Raw genomic sequence first — 17,562 nt, forward strand, 5'->3', positions numbered from 1 at the left:
CCAATCTTCGGCTAGGAGAGAAGGTTTCAATGGGAAGAAAACGCATCCTTATGGATTGTGTTGTGGGTGTCGGATCACAGATATTCCCTTACATGCGGCGCCTGTCCTTGGCATCGAGCGGATATCACCGTCGTTGGGGTTGTCCACTTTGCTATCATCGGCAAGGAGGACACATAGGACAAAGAGGAGAGGTCGGGTGACAGAGTGTTGCATCGTTATGGAGGTCACAACCGTCATTCTCAAGCCAAAGGGAAATTCAGTAGAGGGGTCTTGGTTGACAAGGAGAAACAGGAATAAAAATATGGGCGAAGAGCTAAAAGAATTCTAGGAGGACATGGAGTACCTCACGCTGACATCCTGTGTCTGGGAGTGGAGCCGCGGGTGTCCAGTCAGCAAGGTAAGGGCATTGGCATCTGATGGTTCACTATTTGTATACAGGAATCATGGCCGGCCGGAGCATGTTGCATGATGTCATTCGTCTCCTTGCCAGTTGGGAGCACCTCACATTGACACACGGGCGTTTGCTAGCTCGCTCCAGCGAGCAAACTGACCAACACGCACAACTCTCAGCTGACACGCTTTTTTGGGAGTGGCAAGGTGAGAAGTGGGCCCACCACGTGGGAGAGGGCGGAGCAATTTAAACGAGAGGACGAGAGGTCTTATTGTGGTATGCAGGACCACAAAATAATCTACACGTAAACTCCCCTGAATTAGTAGGGAGGGCCCTTGCTAACTTCCTATTAAGCCTCCACCTAATCTATCTGCCCCAGAATTTCATGATGGGAGCTCCCTAATTTCCTATTAAGCCTCCACCTAATCTCTTCTCCCGTTGAATTTCAGGGTGGGCCTTCCCTAATTTCTTATTAAGCCTTCACCAAATCTTCTAATGGGAACAAGAAGGTACTGCACCCTTTCCCAAACCGAAAAATACAACTAGTCGAAAAGCGAGTACACGGTTCGCAAGTATGCACAATCTAGCCTCCCTCTTTTCTTAGTAATAGAGTTTGTTCATCTAATGTGAGTAAGGTATAAAGTTGCCAAAAGCGAGAAAAATCACTCGAAGTTTGACAAGGTTCCCCTTGGTACTTCGCTAAAGCTTTTCTATAACAAACAAACACACACGCCACTCTCCCCCTCTCCTCTCCCCCCCCCCCCCCCCCCCCCCCCCCCCGCGCTCTCTCTCTCTCTCATCACACACGTTTCCCCTTCCCCTCGACATCCACACCGACTGCGCTAGAACCGCCCACGGTTGAGCGGTGACGATGCGATGAGACAACCGCGTGGGGTACTACTGTGTTTCCGTCCAGATCTAGAATCCTAGGTGTGGGCGACCAGCCGCATCCAGATTTGGAGTCACCACAGTCGAAGGCGTCTGTTTCCCCCAGATCTGGAGCCAACATGATGATTGGCGATGGAGGAAAGCAGCATACTATCTCCGATGGCCACGTCTTACCACAACGGGCATCGGAGAAGGTAGTTGTTGCCTCCACTTCGCCCTCCGCTGTCAACATCAAAGAAGGTAGGGGAAGAACTCGCCCCTGTTTATTTCTAGAAAAATTAAGGTAAAAATTAGGTGATCTTCGAGTTGTGTTTATTTTATTTTATTGAGGGAAAACACTAGACTTGTATATTACCATAGACTGATTGCAATCATTAGACGGGGGCATTATGTATTTATGGGACATCAATTCCCTCAAAAAATAAGTATTGATGGGACACTAGCCAACATCTCAAAGCCTCTGTGGAGATTGGAATTCATGCTCCACATTGTTACCAGAAATAGCACAAATGGTGTTACACTCAGAGCCTTTATAAATGTACACAATTGTGTAGCCAGTGAGCCAGTAGCAACCTCCAGCCAAAGACCTTAACCTTCTGTGGAACCTTAGCTCTCCAAATCACATCCCAAATACTCCAATTATATGTCGCACTTGAAGAGCTAGAAGCAGGGGAACTGTACCTGAATTTGAGTTGGGTGGCCAGTTTATAAGCAAGTCATCCATCACGTAGAAGGGTGATTTATGCGAAATATCTCCTCTAGTCAAAATCAGAAAATAGCCTAAGGACAAGGTTAATATTCCATTCATTTTTATCAAGACAATCAACTGGTTAACCCACCTCAACCTTGAGTTTCTAGCAAATTTGGCAACCTGAGGCCATACTGTCTCAAAATCCAGTTGTCTCTCTGAATCTGGATTTTTCGTCCATTCAATATACGCCAGATGATGCCTTCCTTGAGTATCTTAACTCCAAGCCGACGATGCATACGAGGAAATGACCATGTCCAGAATATCCTCACGAGGATAATATTCTGATTTCAAGACTCTGGAACATAAACTATCTGGCTTGTGAATCAGTCTCCACCCTTGCCTTGCCAAGAGAGTTTGGTTAAACATATGCATATCCTAGAATCCCAGAACACCTCCTCTCTTTTGTTTTACCAGTTGGTACCAGGAGAGCCAATGGACTTGTGATGTCCTTACTCATCGCCCCACCTAAAGTCCCAGATAAATTTTTCATACTTATCACAAAAGCCCAAGGACATTTGAACAATCCAAAGAAGTAAGTGGGAAGTGCTTGAACCACTTACTTGATCAAGACCTCTTTAGCTGCATGTGCCATATACTTTTCAATCCAATCCTTGCACACTTTTGTGAACCTTTCCATGATCGACTGAAATTCTAGGCAAACATCCTACCTTCTGGGGTTGGTAAACCCAAATATTTACTCTCGAAAAGTGGAAGCCACAACACCAAGGGTGGCCTTTATCTCTTATTGGACATGGGGCGGGCAGTGTTCACTAAATAATAAATACCATTTAGCTGGGCTAAGAAGCTATCATGTACACCTTTGAAATAGATTTGGAGTGTCCTTCACTACCCTCACCTCTCTTCCTATGGCCTTGAAGAACAAAAGGTCGTCATCAACAAACATTAGTTTAGAGACACCGAGGCTCCCCCAACAATTTTGATAGGCATTAACCTCCCCTCCAAGACCTGCTTTCTTAAGATGCTTTCCCAACCATCTGCAACCCAATAAGATGGTGCATTCAGTATGTGACTATAATATTCCTTCTCAGCCAGTGAGTAGTCCTTATCATGGACCCAAAATCTTTCATGTCCAGGACTAAACATCCTGTTGCAGCACTCCCAGCTTAGTGCAGTCATCGTCTAGGGACTTCAGTAGTTCCCTCCAGCGACAATACTCTTTCCCATATCTACTCATACCGGAAGGATTTCACGTTGCTATGCACCTTGGTCTGTCTCCGTATTGCAGCCATAGAGGAAAGTGGTTGGAGCATATGTGTGTACCGCTGTTCACTCTGAATAAATCACACCAACACGACGATGCAACTGCACTTTCAACCCGACAGTCACATTGCTTTTGCCATACGGTTTATTATCGTATGTCCAGGATGGCCCCTTATAGCCCCAATGATGAAGATCACACTAGAACAAGGCTTCTCTGAAATTGTATTTTTCTCTCGGATATCCAAGCTACTGAGAAGTGCTCATACTGCCACATCGTCTCACAAAAATCACCTATCATCAACAAGTGTTCATGAGCATCTGGCTTTATTCTTTTGAGTAAACTCCAGATGTGACGCCTTCCTTACTCCTTAGGTTCACCATGTAGCCCGATACTTCGGGCCATGGGAATCGTCATGAATTAAGACATCGATGTACCTCAGGTCATATGCCAGTCTTTTTTATTTTAGTTCATTCATCTCAGAACAACACAAGGCACCCTTGCCCTTACCATCATGAACAATACAATTCTGCAGCCTAGCATCCACCTAAGATTATTGAAACTCTTTTCACATTGCTGAGTTTCAAAAAGTAAAACAATCATCAAGTGGTATATGCGTGCACGAGGCAAACTAGCTCTTCAACTATCCGGGACTGCCCGAGGCCCCAACAGTTCTAGATCAGGTGACTCATTTCTCCTCGTAGGTGCCTTCCTTATCACATGTCATTCATCGACAACCCATGGGCCGATAGCTTCCTTACCGCCTAACACACCTATGTTGCTCATGCCACCTCCATTACCCTCACCTCATGCCTTCTTGTTCAGACCAGGACCCTTGTAACTAGGTGTCGCCACAAACTCACTACCAGACTCACTGTCACATCCCATGCATTTACCCAACACCGCCTCGGTGTTCACCAGGGGTTGATCAACTTACTTCCTTGGCTTACCCTTGAGGCTATTCTTATCTTTGTGGTGCTTGGCTTTCATGTTACCGGCTCCAGGGGGTAGGGGAGGAGCCTTGTTGTGGTTGACTTCGCCCACTTCATTTTCCTTGCTGGCTGCCGGACTCATGGAGGAGGCCTGGCCTTGAATCACCTCCGCCCTCCGTGTTCAGCCCCGACAAGGGAAGGAACCAAGTTGATGTTGAGTTCTACCCCCTTGCTCTGATTTGTACATACAAGCAGTTTTGGAGTGATTGCCGGTATCATGGACGAGACCTTCCCCACCTCCTGCTGGAGTTGGGAACCCATGACAATCATTGGTGGTGTAGGGGCTGACGCTAGTGTTAGCATAATCTTAATTGTTTTGTTTGGAACATGATGTAGTTGGCGCTTGCATGTCACGTGGCTTTAGTTCTTTGGAGACTAACCAAAGTCATGTACATGTACTAGTAGGAGTTCACGTGTTTGAGTCAAGCTTGAGTCCAAATGTGTAGTATACGATGTGATCTAGGTTAAGTGAATTTCCATGTAGGACATGGTCTCGTGGGTTGGCCGAGTATATATATTCGCTGACCGGTGCCATGGTCCACGGTCAGACAGAGTTCTCCACCGTGCAAGGCTGCCCAAGATCATCTTCCTTGGCCCGCCATCACCCCCATTGGGGCCGTCCTCCTCTGACGCGCTCATCACACTTTTGTTCTTGTTAGCCTGACTCTGCCATGGATGATTTGGGGATCTGAGTGTATGTGTTGTTGGTGGATGTGCGATCCTGTTGTGTTTATACTATATGAAAAATATGAAATAGTTCAAGGGTTTACCACTATCAGTGTAGAACAATCTTAGAATTTCAATATTGCTTGCACTTTTTAATTTCAAATGTTGATGAAAGTTATCGCGTATCTGCGGGCCCGGAATCAAGGTGGAGACAAGAGCCAAATCTGTTGCGCAACACATATAAATAACATTCGGTGGAAAGAGAAATACAGAACTTGCCTTTTCTTTTCAAACGTTGATGAATTTTATCATGATCGAATTTTCGTGAGGCCAATGCACATTTCGATGGCAATACTGTAGTCTTTACTCTATTGTGTATTATGTTTATAGTTTCTACAGACATTTCTATTGTGTTTGTATAATTATCATAGCTGTAGTAGTACCAAGTGAATTAAAATAGTGATAGCAATTTATATTATATAGTTAACTCAAGTCCATTGCTAAAATTGTTGTCCTTTCATGATCCTTAATGCAGAATTTGAAGCTGATATCATGCAAAACATCAACCGGAGCTCCAACAGCCCCATCTCCGTGCACCGTGTCATGTTTGGACCCGAAGGCTGGACAGACCTACCACATGGATTATTGCACTCCATCATTGTCCTGTTTGGTTCAACTCGTGACCTTCTTGCATTCATCGCCACCTGCCCTAGCTGGTATGCCGCATTCATGTCAATCAAATCTACCTTAGGCGAGCTCTTCCCACCTGTTATTTTCCGGAACTGTGCCGACCAGACAAGCTCAGCTGGCTCTAACATTGGAAACACATGGGAGCTCATTGATCCTGTATATCCAAGTACTCCGTTGTGTCGCTTGACCCCTCCAAGTATTTTGGACAAAATGGCAGTCGTCAAATGTTCTTATGGTCATGCAATTTTCTGCTACGACAGATCCCTTGTCATTATGGACGTGCTCATTGGCACTACGGTTGCAGCTCCACCTTTCCCACTGAGTCAACTATGCCACATAACCTTCATATCTCCAGAGGCATCACCAGATTCATATCTATTTGTCAGCAGCCCGCACTGCCTGTACGCTTGGCGAGTTGGGAGCCCCTCTTGGTTGCACTGTGATTTTCTAAATGCACATTTGATCAAGGAGATGGTGTCCTTCAAAGGCCGGGTCATTATGAGGATGCGTCAAAAACTATACACCGTGCATTTGGCACCTCAGTTTCATGTTGAGGTACTAAGAGTTGATTGCAGAGATTATATGGACCTGTACGTGGTTTCTGGAAATTTAGTGGCTTGTGAAGACACACTTCTCCTACTTGGTCGTAACGGGGAAGCCTTCTCCATTGACTTCTCAACTGAACCTGCAAAGTATGTGAGCGTGGAAGAGGGAGGCTTGAAGAAGTGGGCGTTCTTCTTTGGCAAGAAACGTACTGGACAGCCACGACTCTTAGTGAACCCAGAGAGAATGGGTTTAAGGGGTGGCCTTGTCTATCAGCTGGATGAAAACGCTCGAGTATTTTCATACCCAGTAGATGGCAACCAAAATGAGGAGTTGGAGCCAGAACCTTGTTTTGCGACGATCAATGCTTATCTTGCTCGCAGTCCAACATCCTTTGCAACTTGGGTATGAGATTGTGTCATTGCAGTGCGCGGTTGTATTGTTGTCGTTGGCTGCACTTGGGGACTTCTTGTCGCTATGTTCCTTCTAGTTTCAGCTCCTTTAATGGAGTACATCAAAATTTGTAATAATCTCTGTTTGCCACCCAGTGTACATTCCTGGAGGCAAAACTTGTGCTACATGTTGCTGTTTTCGCTGAACCTTGTTAATTACTCCCGTTTTGCATACAAGAGACAAGGGTTTGCATCTTGAAACAATACTAGCTTCTTGGTTTTTCATATCACTCTTCAGCATTTTTTTGTGTGCACCATGTCAGATGTGCCTGGGCTTTTATTTTAGTTATGTGCTTTGTTTGGTCTATACATCTATTTGTAGCTTGATCTCCTTTTAAACAGAGATAATCAAATGCACACAGAGCTGTTTGCTGAAGCTATGTTCAAATGTAGATCTGTTTGGTTGTCGAACACTCTGTCTGCCTAGTTTTTGTTTGTGCGAAATATAAAATTTGTGCTGAATGCACATATGCTGCTTATATGTTTGTTGACTGAACTTGCAGTTTATATTAACCTGATGCTATGGACTTGCATCCTCACTCTAATTCTTGGTGACCTTGCAATTCTCTAGCCCAAAATGGCGTACAATGTTCAGTTAAAATATTGTAGCTCTGCCCAAGTTATGTTCTCAATATTCACATTTCCACCCAATGAGACTGTCATATGCTCAAGCACATCACGTGAATAATCAACGGGAAGTTACAGACCTAGCCCATGTTATCAAGTGCCCAGGTACAAGAAAACTCCACAATCTGTAATAAATGAGAAATAAAACATATGGGTCCCTTGTAATTACCGCAGAAAAAAAGAGGAAAGTACATAATCTGATAGCTTAATCTACACTTCTGTTTGTAATGCAAATTTCGAAATGAACATTCAGTGAACTACTCATCCCGCGACTGCAACATTGTAGAATCCTCCCACCAAAGCTGTATCAGAAGCCAATCACCAACCACACTCACAGCCGTAAGATCATCGCAGGCCGGAACGAGGAAACGCGCGGGAAAGACCCAGGTTGACTCCAATTTCAGGTACCGTCTTCCAGTGTTGAAGAGCTGCAAACACATCGAACGGTAATAACATTTTTTTCCATAGTTGGACTGCAGCCCAAGGTTTTTCAGACTGATAACTTGGGAAGTATATGTGGTTGCTCCTTCCTCCCCATCCCTCCGGGTTCATGCACGACAACGCCTCGCACCGCTCGTCAACGCTGATAAAGATGGCCCAGTTATCTAACTTGTTCACTTTCACCCACCTTGCCTTCTTGGTCATGGTGTCGAATGACTCAAGCTTGAAGGCCATGAACTGGAAGGCCTCCGAGCGCATCCCTCTTCCCGCCTCCACAAGTTTGATCAAGAGAAGTGCATCACCACAAACCACTAACCATGCCTTGTCATTTGCCGAATAGAGATCTTCGGTTATATCTTCCTCAAACACAATTTTAAACTTCTGAATAATGAGACTGGGTGACAAGTGAATGATGTAGAACCACCCGAAAGACCCTAGGGCATATGTCTTGCCCTTGAAGGCCACACTTTGTTCAATCAAAAAACGACCAACTTTAGGACTGTGTTTTGTCCAAGAGTCGCCCCCGATGCGCCACAGGAACAGATAGGCTCCAGCACTGACAAGGAGATGCGAGTCAGCAGATGCAACAGGAGCAGTTAAGGTGACATAGCTGATACAAGTGAAGGGAACTGACCGGAGGGAAGGAGGACCAACCTTAGCGCCAGTGAATGGGTTAACAATATGGAACCCATTGTTGTGGTAGAAGATGAGCTGACCGTAGGAGCAGTGCAGAAAGGTCATGCTTCTGAGGTCACTCAAGGAAAGAAAACTGCGAGAAGATGAGGTGGCAGCAGGGTCAGCCAATCTCCATGTGCATTTGTGGAATAAGGTCCAACAGTTATGCGAGAGAGACTGTCCATCGTCGGTACGGAGATTGGGGTGGAGGAGCAGAGGCTGGACAGAAGACCTGTGTGCTGAGAGAAGATCACACCAATGACGACAAGTGGTACCGAAGGCGAGGAGGTCACGGAACAAACGTAGTAGAGCGACAACGGGTCGGAGCAGGTCGTCCGGGAGCTCTGCCCATCCTTGTGGCCGAGATGAAGCAAAGAGTGAGGAGACAGAAGCAGAACATGTCCTGTTGGCCATTACTTGCACGATGGCGCTCTCCCTGTGCGACACAAAATTCAAGAAAAAGGTTAGGCATGACCTGATACATCTGTGTTTGGACAAATTTAAGACAAGAATTTTGGGACGGAGGGAGTATTACATTAACGCTCAAAAGTCATGGTCGAACTATTCATCATGCATCGAACTTAAACTCAAAATTATTAAAGAAAAAAACAAGCCGTCGCCGCCGTCTTCACTGCATGGCGTCGCCACTGTCTTGGCTGCAGTCTTCCTCGTCCGTGCTAAGGTCGACGAAGGGAGGTGACTGCCACAGGTGGGCTGGTGGCACTTATGGTGGCTGCACTGCAGGGGGCGGCGGCGGTGGCACGTGGAGCGGTGATCATGTGTCGGTGCCAACCAACACGGCTGACGCCTGACGCAGACACCAACTCTGGCGTGCACGACAAGGTCGAAGTCCACAACCAGGACTGGCCCACCACCGCCGAGTTCCACTAGGGTTCCGCATCGTCTACCTCCTCCAGCTCGGGGATGACAACATCCCCGGCGGCCGAAAGCGCGATTTGCACCTCCAGACCATCCCACTAGGCGTTCTCAAACTCCATCACCGAGTCCGTCACGGCCCTCCTCACCAGCTCCTTCTCCTCCTCGACCGTCATGGGCTGATGTGGATCTGGTGGTGGTTGGGGTGGCGAGGGCGCATGTCCGCTCAGTCGTGCCCTAAAGCGCAAACGGGGAGGGATTGGAGGACACAATGCCCTAAAACTTGACAGCACTAGGCTAGGATGGCCACCAAAAAAGGCCTGCTGGCGCACTTCGTACTCATCCCAGAACAAAGTGACCCAAATTGAGGATGTGCCGATGTACCTGGGATCATCGACGAGATTCGGCGGCAACAAGGCACGGCGGTGGTTGATCTCGATGAGTCGCATGTGACCGGTCACCAGAATGGCCGACACTGGCACCCGATCCGGGCTCATGTGCCAGCCGGTCGGTAGGTGGGCGTCCGAGCACGCCAACAGGGTGGAGGTATCCCAGTAGTGCTGGCACACCTCTACCTTCACATATGGGTGGTCCGTGTCCCGGCGGCGCGCCGAGCGATGGTCAAGCCAGCGGCGGCGCGCGGGCCTAAAGAAGATGATGCCTCAGTGTCGTGCTTCCCTGGCTTGGCCATGGCCGCCCGACGGCATGGTCTAGGGTTGGTCGGGGTTCAAGGGGGGCAGGATGAGTGTGAAAGCGGGAATATGCCATGGGGACGAGGATGTGGACGATTGGTCCACGACTTCGTCATTAAAAAGGACGCTTGGGGGAGGTTCACTGGCTGATAGGCGGGCCTGTCCCACGCGTGTGGCGTAAATGTAGGTGGTGGGAAGTGGTTGGGGGCCGGCATGCAGGACTGGGCGGACGACGAGAAGCCGCGTGTGTGTCCGTCCATTGTCCGGTTTCACGCAAATCCGACCCATATTCGATCTGGATTTGGGTCGAGATGGACACGATGTGGACAAGATTTGTTCTTGCTCCGGCGCGTTGGGCCATCCCATTTATCTGTTTCAACCTAAACGGACAGAGCCAGACCAAATGGGGTCGCCTGTTGGAGTTGGCCTACGAGGCGTTCGGCTTGGATGCCCAGGTTGTTCCGCTACGAGAAGATGTGGGGGACTCGTGATAAATTTGATGGGTTCATGGAGGAAGCTTGGTCGGGCCGGGGTGCCGGAAGTGCAGAAGAACTTGGAGGAACTTTCAGAAGAGAAAGACGGAGGGAAGGGAGAGAGAGGTGGAGGGGGAGAGGACATGACGAGGTAGGGCTTGGGGATATTACATCGGCGAGGACGAGTCTGCAGCGCCTGATGACGTCGAGGACGAAGGATGCACATGGTCTCCCGCGGCGGCGCCTCAATGCGCGCCGCCGTTTCTTCCAGCTCTCCAACGAGTACCATAGACGTAAACGACAATTCCTAAATGGCGCCTTAAGCGCCCGTTCCTTCTATTTCCGCAATCGGGCGCACATCTTCTCCTCTGCGTGGGTCAGCCCATCTTCATTTTTTTGTTCTGTTTTAAAAGACCAAAAACTGCGCTCAAGGGCTTGATTCGAACCGCCGATCTTAGCTTCCATGTACACGCTCCACTAACCACCCAGCTGCCTCACCTTTTGGTATTTAGTTAGAGCTTTTTCCTTCTTTTCTTCTTTCTTTTATTTTTTTTCTTATTTCTTGGAACGGTCCTGTTTGGGTTTTTTCTTGGCATGGTTTTGTTCATTTTCCTCCTTTTCTTTTTTCCTAAATGCATAATTTCTTTTTCAAATTTGTGTTTTTTTTAAATTCATGAACTTTTTTCCAAAATTGATCAACTTTTTTCAAATTTATGATTTTTTTTCAAAATTGATGAACATTTTTACAAATTTGTTAATTTTGTTTCAAAATCAATGAACTTTCTCTTGAAATTGATTTTTTTTCAAAATCAATGAATTTTTTTCCAAAATAGATGAAAATTTCTCAATTTTGTGAACTTTGTTTTTCAATTTTGATGAACTTTTTATGAAGTCTTTGAACTTTAATTAACGAGCATTTTTCAATTCACGATTTTTTTTATTTATCGGAATTTTTGTTAATTTTTTAAAAAGTTTATGGTTGACCGGCCAGCTGGTCAATTGTCAATCGGTCAACCGTGATTGAGCGAACAAGGCGTCATGGGCGAGTAAACGAGGCGACCTGGGCCAACCTAGTTTGCGGGCACGTGTGCGCTATCTCCCCTAGCCTGTGCTTAAAGCCCCGCCTAGGAGGTCCCGCCATAAACCAGTTTTTTTTCCAACCTCAATATTTCCTTCTTCAGGTTATAGCACCGGCCCAGGGATGATAGACTAGGCCATTCTTGTTTTAGCTTTGGGCAACAGGTTTTCATAGGAAAAAATCAAGCTGAAAATAGCTATTTGAAATCGGCCATTTTCAGTGAAGTTGAATATGCATTCGGGCCATTTTCAGTGCAATTGCGTGATGCACTTCGGAGTGTACTTCAGTGTGTATTAGTTTTGCCAATGAAGTTATTTCATAGATGATTCAAAGCCAACTGAAACTAAGACAAACATGCATGAGCATGGCACGATGGACACTTGCATATCACGCAACCCCTATAAGCAACTTGACATATTGCGTTAAAAAACAAAACAGGAAACTTGACAATGGCAAAGTGCGACCCCAATTTTGTTCGCGTAAACTTAGAATGAATACAGGCTCCTGAGGGATTGCATGGTGTGCCCATTTGGTCCATTTATGTGTTAGCCCGTCTACGTTGGTCTCTGATTTCATATGTTTGGTGCCTAGGACATGGGATGTCAAAACTCAGTAGCATATCTTATCCATGAATATAGAAGCAGTGCGGCAAATTCCAATAAATCATATTCCACAAGGCGACTCTTGGGCATGTCAGTATGAGAAGACTGAGTGTTTGACTATCCGTTCAACATGTCGTATGGTTTCAAAACAAAGCTAAGATGAGAGGGGTGGCTTCAGGGAGCAATGGAAGCATTGAATCTTGAGAAGTAAGAAATTAGCTGGAAGAGACTCCGGAAGGTAAAGATACCTCCAAACCTTGCATTTTTTGCATGAGGTTTGGCTCGCTACGGACCGGCGAGGAAAGAGTCTGCAAGCACATACCCCTTTCAGTTGTGTGCCTGATCCACAATGAATGACATGCTCTCCTCGATTCCAATTTGGCAAGTGTGTGGGTGCTTCCTGAGGATGATATCACTCTTCCTCTATTTAGCGATGAAACTCCCGATGCTAAGTGGTTGTTGTTTGAACTATGTAATTTCCTACACAATGAACTCTTTGTGGAAGTGTTGGTGACTCCATGGGCTATTTGGTAGGCACGGCATTGAGCAGTTCATGAGAACGAACTCCAAAGTCCATTGTCTACAAACTTGTTTATTCGGGGGTAATTTTTTTTAGGGTACAACGATTGTTTTTTTATCGCCCAATGAAGTTAATAGGAATTGTTACAATGTCATGAGGCTCCAAGAGCCAAACATATCTTCCAATATCTAAAGACATGAGAACATTTAGCTGGATTATCTACTTGAAAATTCCTCCTTCTGCTTTCATGAAAGAAATTACAATCTTTTTATTAGCGGGTATTTTGAGCACCAATTCCAAACTCAATTTATTTCACCTTTTTAGGGCAAGTTGATAAGCTTTATTGATCAAGAATTTTTACGCGAACAATTACATGATCAGGGTATCAAGTCACAGATGGCGCCCCACATCCAAAGATAGAGCAAACTTAGCTAAGTTTTGAGTTTCAAAATTACAACTTATTTCCTCGAAGCAAACTCATAAGAAATAACGGATCAAGACAATGTTTGAATCTCTCTAATGATGGATCTATACCTTCCCAGTGTGCAGAAATATCTTGTACCACCATCTTGCAATCATAAGTTATATAAAGATCAAGTAATACAAGTCTTGCGCTAGTGCAAGAGCTTCCCTGCAGGCCAAAAATCCCCAGCATGGTCGGGTCTGAGACACCTCTGAAAACAATTACGAATGCGCCTAGGTAATTTCATCCACTATCTTGTCATATGACATCAAAAAACCCTTGCTTGCTCGACCAAGCTACAGTAGCGTCAACATTAAGTTGGTCACCGATTGTGGTCTTGCACTGGTTGAACTCAGCAATCCATTCAACTCTATTAAGTACGAGTTAAGGAATCCATTAGTCGAGTAAAGGATGTTCTCATGAATTGTTTTCCTCCTTGCATACCAAATCACTCATAAGGTAAATCGATTTATCTTACTAAGCACCTCCTTAAGCACACATTGCATAGTACAAGGCCTAATGGGCCTTGTACCAATGACCCAACATGCTAGGCATAGGCTCACTCGCATCAGGAATATGGACTCGTGGACAACGACCATCTAATCACTTGGTTAATCCCTTTTTCTTGTGCACACTACTGCGCCATCGTCGCCCTTTGCAACCCTATGCGGCTTGGGCACACGATTGTTCACTCAAGCGAGGAAGCGGTCGAATTGAGAGGATAACGATTATTACCTACTTCACCACCCAACCTTGGCACTCTACCTCAAAGTTAATGTGCACACATAAATACACCAATGCAGGCAACAACATACAGTCTATCAGTATCAGTACTAGATGTCAGTTGAAAGGACGTGGATGTCGCCTAGAGAGGGCACTACAAAAAACAGACACATCCGTGACATTTTGGGCCGAACGGAAAAAAATTCTGTCATACTTATGGCACTTCTATGATTTTAATTGTGACAAAACCCGGTATCATCATAGATGTGGTGGGGTCCTACTTCTTTGACAAAAAATCATGACAGAAAATGGGCTTTTCGTACTGGGCGGGCCGGAGACGCAGCTGCATGACCTTCTTTGGGCCGTCCATGACGGAAAAACCGTGGTAGAAGCGAGGGCGAGGAAAATATCGGGGTGTTCCCGGTTACGGTGGGTGGTCGGGGCCGAGCGATGCGCATTTCTCTCGTACACGCACGCGCGTAGGTGCGAGGCGTTGGGCTCTAACTGAACCTGAGCGATTGCACTGCAGGCTACGCATTACTGAACCCGAGCGATCAATCGATGGCTGTTAACTGAACCCAATCGAGCGATTCGTTCGCTACTGCGGCTAACTGAAGCCGATCGATGCTGCCTCTAGATGAACAGTGAGCGTTGCTGGGGGGGGGGGGGTTTGGATGAACAGTTCCCAGTGGGGGTGGATGAACAGGACCCCATGGTGTTGCCTCTGGATGAACAGGACCCCGATCGATCGAGCCGGTTGGGGCTGGATGAACAGGACCCCGTGGATGGCAGGATGAACAGGACCACCCCGTGGAGGGCAGGAAAAACAGTAGATGGTGGAGGGCTGGATGAACAGTAGACCGTGGAGGGGTGGTTGAACAGGAGCCAGTGGAGAGGGCTGGTTGAACAGTAGCCGGTGGAGTAGCGAACGGTGGAGGCTGGATGAACATGAGCCCGTGGATGAACAGTCGCAGGTGGAGGCTGGAGGAGGTCGATGGTGGATGAACAATAGCCCATGGAGGCTGGAGGGGGTCGACGGTGGAGATGAACAGTATCCCGTGGAGTCCCGTTTTGCGGTACGCCACACCTCTCCCAATGAACAGGACCCCCGTTTCGACCGTAGCGCTCCAACACAAGTCTGTTTCCTCCGTTTTGCGGTACGCCACACCCCTCCCGATCAACAGGACCCCCGTTTGGACCGTAGGAGGTCCGTTTCCTCCGTTTTGCGGTACGCCAGACCCCTCTCGATGAACAGGATCCCGTTTTGAACATGGCCGGTCGAACACAAGGCCGTTTCCTCCGTTCTGCGGTATGCCAGGCCTCGTTTCCATCTACTGTTCCGTCCAAGCCCTCCCGATGAACACGACGACGCATTCCGTTCCGACCCAGCCGGTTGGCTCCCCATGAACACGACGACGACGCAGTTTCTCCGTTCTGACCCAACCATATACACGAGCCCTGGCCGTACGTACGCGCGAGTAGGCGTTCGAGACCCCGCCCGTATGTACGTACATGGCCGTATTTACTTTCTTGCACCCTGGCCGCTGTACGTACGTGTACATGCTACGTGCGCGCCTCTACATCGACCAGTATGTACGTACACGTTCGCGACCAGAATGACAACGCTACGTACGCTTCGACCAGGTGGGTCCCAACTGTCAGACACTTTCTTGCGTGCGAAGATGTAGCTGGTGGGTCCCAGCAGTCAGGGGGCGAATCGTTTTTTTTTTTGCCCGGACGCACTTCCTTGCGTGCGAATTGTAGCTGGTGGGTCCCAGTAGTCAGGGGGAAACGTTTTTTCGCGAAATACGGTGGCCCATCCGGTGTGTCCCCGCTGTCAGGTGGAGGAATAATTATTTTGCGCGTAATAAGGGGGCACTTCCTTGCTGCGGCCGTGGACCCAGCTGTCAGTCTCTCCACGTACAGTACTCTTCCGATGGAAGTTGTTCCGTGACCACGTTGACCATGCCGCGCCGAGAACACCAGGGCGATGGACGACGACGAGGCCTAGAAAGGGGATGACGCGGAGCCGGGGAAGACGCGACAGTGGAAGCCCGCGCGGAGAAGAGTACGAGGGTTCACTGGTTCGGCTGTGATGTGAGGCTGCCGTCGCCGCAGGGCATGGCCAGCGGTGGGAATAGTAGGGTCAGTGAGGCCTCCGCGGCAGCACAGCCGGCCACGGGAGGCAGGAGCATGCGGCACGACCGGCGCTGCTTTGGGCAGCTGGAGCAAGAAGACCAGAGATTGAAGAAGCACTACAGCCGTTGGATGGACATCGTACGGTCACTGGAGCTAGAATCGTTCATATTGACTAAGTTGACAAAGCACTCCGTCCCGGTCAACTTAGTAGGCCCACAAGTCAGCCACCCACCAAGGTGGGTCCCAACTAGCAGGGGGAGTATTCATTTTTGTGTGCGTAATAAGGCGACACTTCCGGTGGGTCCGAGCTGACAGCGGGGGGAACTTTTTTTCACGAAATACGGTGGCCCGTCCGGTGGGTCCCAGCAGTCAGGGGGAAACGTTTTTTTCGCCAAATACGGTGGCCCGTCCGGTGGGTCCCTGCTGTCAGGCGAAGGAATAATTATTTTCCGCGTAATAAGGAGGCACTTCCTCGTGGCTGCCGTGGGCCCAGCTGTCAGCCTCTCCACGTACAATACTCTTTCGATGGAAGTCGTTCCTTGACCACGTTGACCACGCCGCACCAAGAGTACTAGTGCGGTGGACGACGGCGAGGCCTTGGAAGGGGACGACGCGGAGCCGGGGAAGACGCGGCAGTGGAAGCCCGCGCGGAGAGGAGTACGAGGGTTCACTGGTTCGGCTGCGATGTGAGGCTGCCGTCGCCGCAGGGCCTGGCCAGCGGTGGAAATAGTAGGGGGCGGTGAGGCCTCCGCGGCAGCACAGCCGGCCACGGGAGGCAAGAGCATGCGGCACGACCGGCGCTGCTTTGGACAGCTGGAGCAAGAAGACCAGAGATTGAAGAAGCACTATGGCCATTGGATGGACATCGTACGGTCACTGGAGCTAGAATCGTTCATATTGACTAAGTTGACAAAGCACTCCGTCCCAGTCAACTTAGTAGGCCCACAAGTCAGCCACCCACCAAGGTGGGTCCCAACTAGCAGGGGGAGTATTCATTTTTGTGTGCGTAATAAGGCGGCACTTCCGGTGGGTCCGAGCTGACAGCGGGGGGAATGTTTTTTTCACGAAATACGGTGGCCCGTCCGGTGGGTCCCAACAGTCAGGGGAAACATTTTTTTCGCCAAATACGGTGGCCGTCCGGTGGGTCCCTGCTGTCAGGTGGAGGAATAATTATTTTCCGCGTAATAAGGAGGCACTTCCTTGTGGCTGCCGTGGACCCAGCTGTAAGCCTCTCCACGTACAATACTCTTTCGATGGAAGTCGTTCCTTGACCACGTTGACCGCGCCGCGCCGAGAGCACCAGGGCGGTGGACGACGGCGAGGCCTAGGAAGGGGACGACGCGGAGCTGGGGAAGACGCGACAGTGGATGCCCACGCGTAGAGGAGTATGAGGGTTCACTGGTTCGCTGCGGTGTGAGGCTGCCGTCGCCGCAGAATAAGATAGGGTGTGGGTGAGTAGAGGGATGGCCTGGCCAGCGGTGGGAGTAGTAGGGGCGGTGAGGCCTCCACCACATCGCAGCCGGCCACGGGAGGCAGGAGCACGAGGCACGACCGGCGCTGGTTTGGGCGGCTGGAGCAAAAAGACCAGAGGTTGAAGAAGCACTACGGCCGTTGGATGGACATCGTACGGTCACTGGAGCTAGAATCGTGCATATTGACTA

At 48.5% G+C, this 17,562-nt stretch overlaps 1 protein-coding gene and 1 pseudogene across 1 annotated transcript; one reads left to right on the top strand and one right to left on the bottom strand.

Annotated features, from left to right (window-relative positions):
* The first annotated feature begins 1,180 nt into the window (after positions 1–1,180).
* On the top strand, positions 1,181–6,817 carry LOC120968024 (uncharacterized). Its single transcript, XM_040394398.3, has 2 exons — positions 1,181–1,519; positions 5,443–6,817. The coding sequence occupies exons 1-2, from the start codon at positions 1,399–1,401 to the stop codon at positions 6,549–6,551; spliced, it is 1,230 nt and encodes a 409-aa protein (XP_040250332.1). The 5' UTR covers positions 1,181–1,398; the 3' UTR covers positions 6,552–6,817.
* Positions 6,818–7,327: 510 nt separating this feature from the next.
* Positions 7,328–8,866, bottom strand: LOC120968577 (putative F-box protein At2g16290; annotated as a pseudogene).
* Positions 8,867–17,562: the final 8,696 nt, after the last annotated feature.

The sequence above is a fragment of the Aegilops tauschii genome, chromosome 7 (genome assembly GCF_002575655.3).
Source record: "Aegilops tauschii subsp. strangulata cultivar AL8/78 chromosome 7, Aet v6.0, whole genome shotgun sequence".
Lineage (NCBI taxonomy): Eukaryota > Viridiplantae > Streptophyta > Magnoliopsida > Poales > Poaceae > Aegilops > Aegilops tauschii.

Excerpts from the sequence above, each read along its gene's own strand:
- LOC120968024 (XM_040394398.3), top strand. The coding sequence starts at position 1,399 with ATGATGATTGGCGATGGAGGAAAGCAGCATACTATCTCCGATGGCCAC. Across the intron at positions 1,520-5,442 it reads CGCTGTCAACATCAAAGAAG|AATTTGAAGCTGATATCATG; the intron begins GTAGGGGAAGAA and ends TCCTTAATGCAG.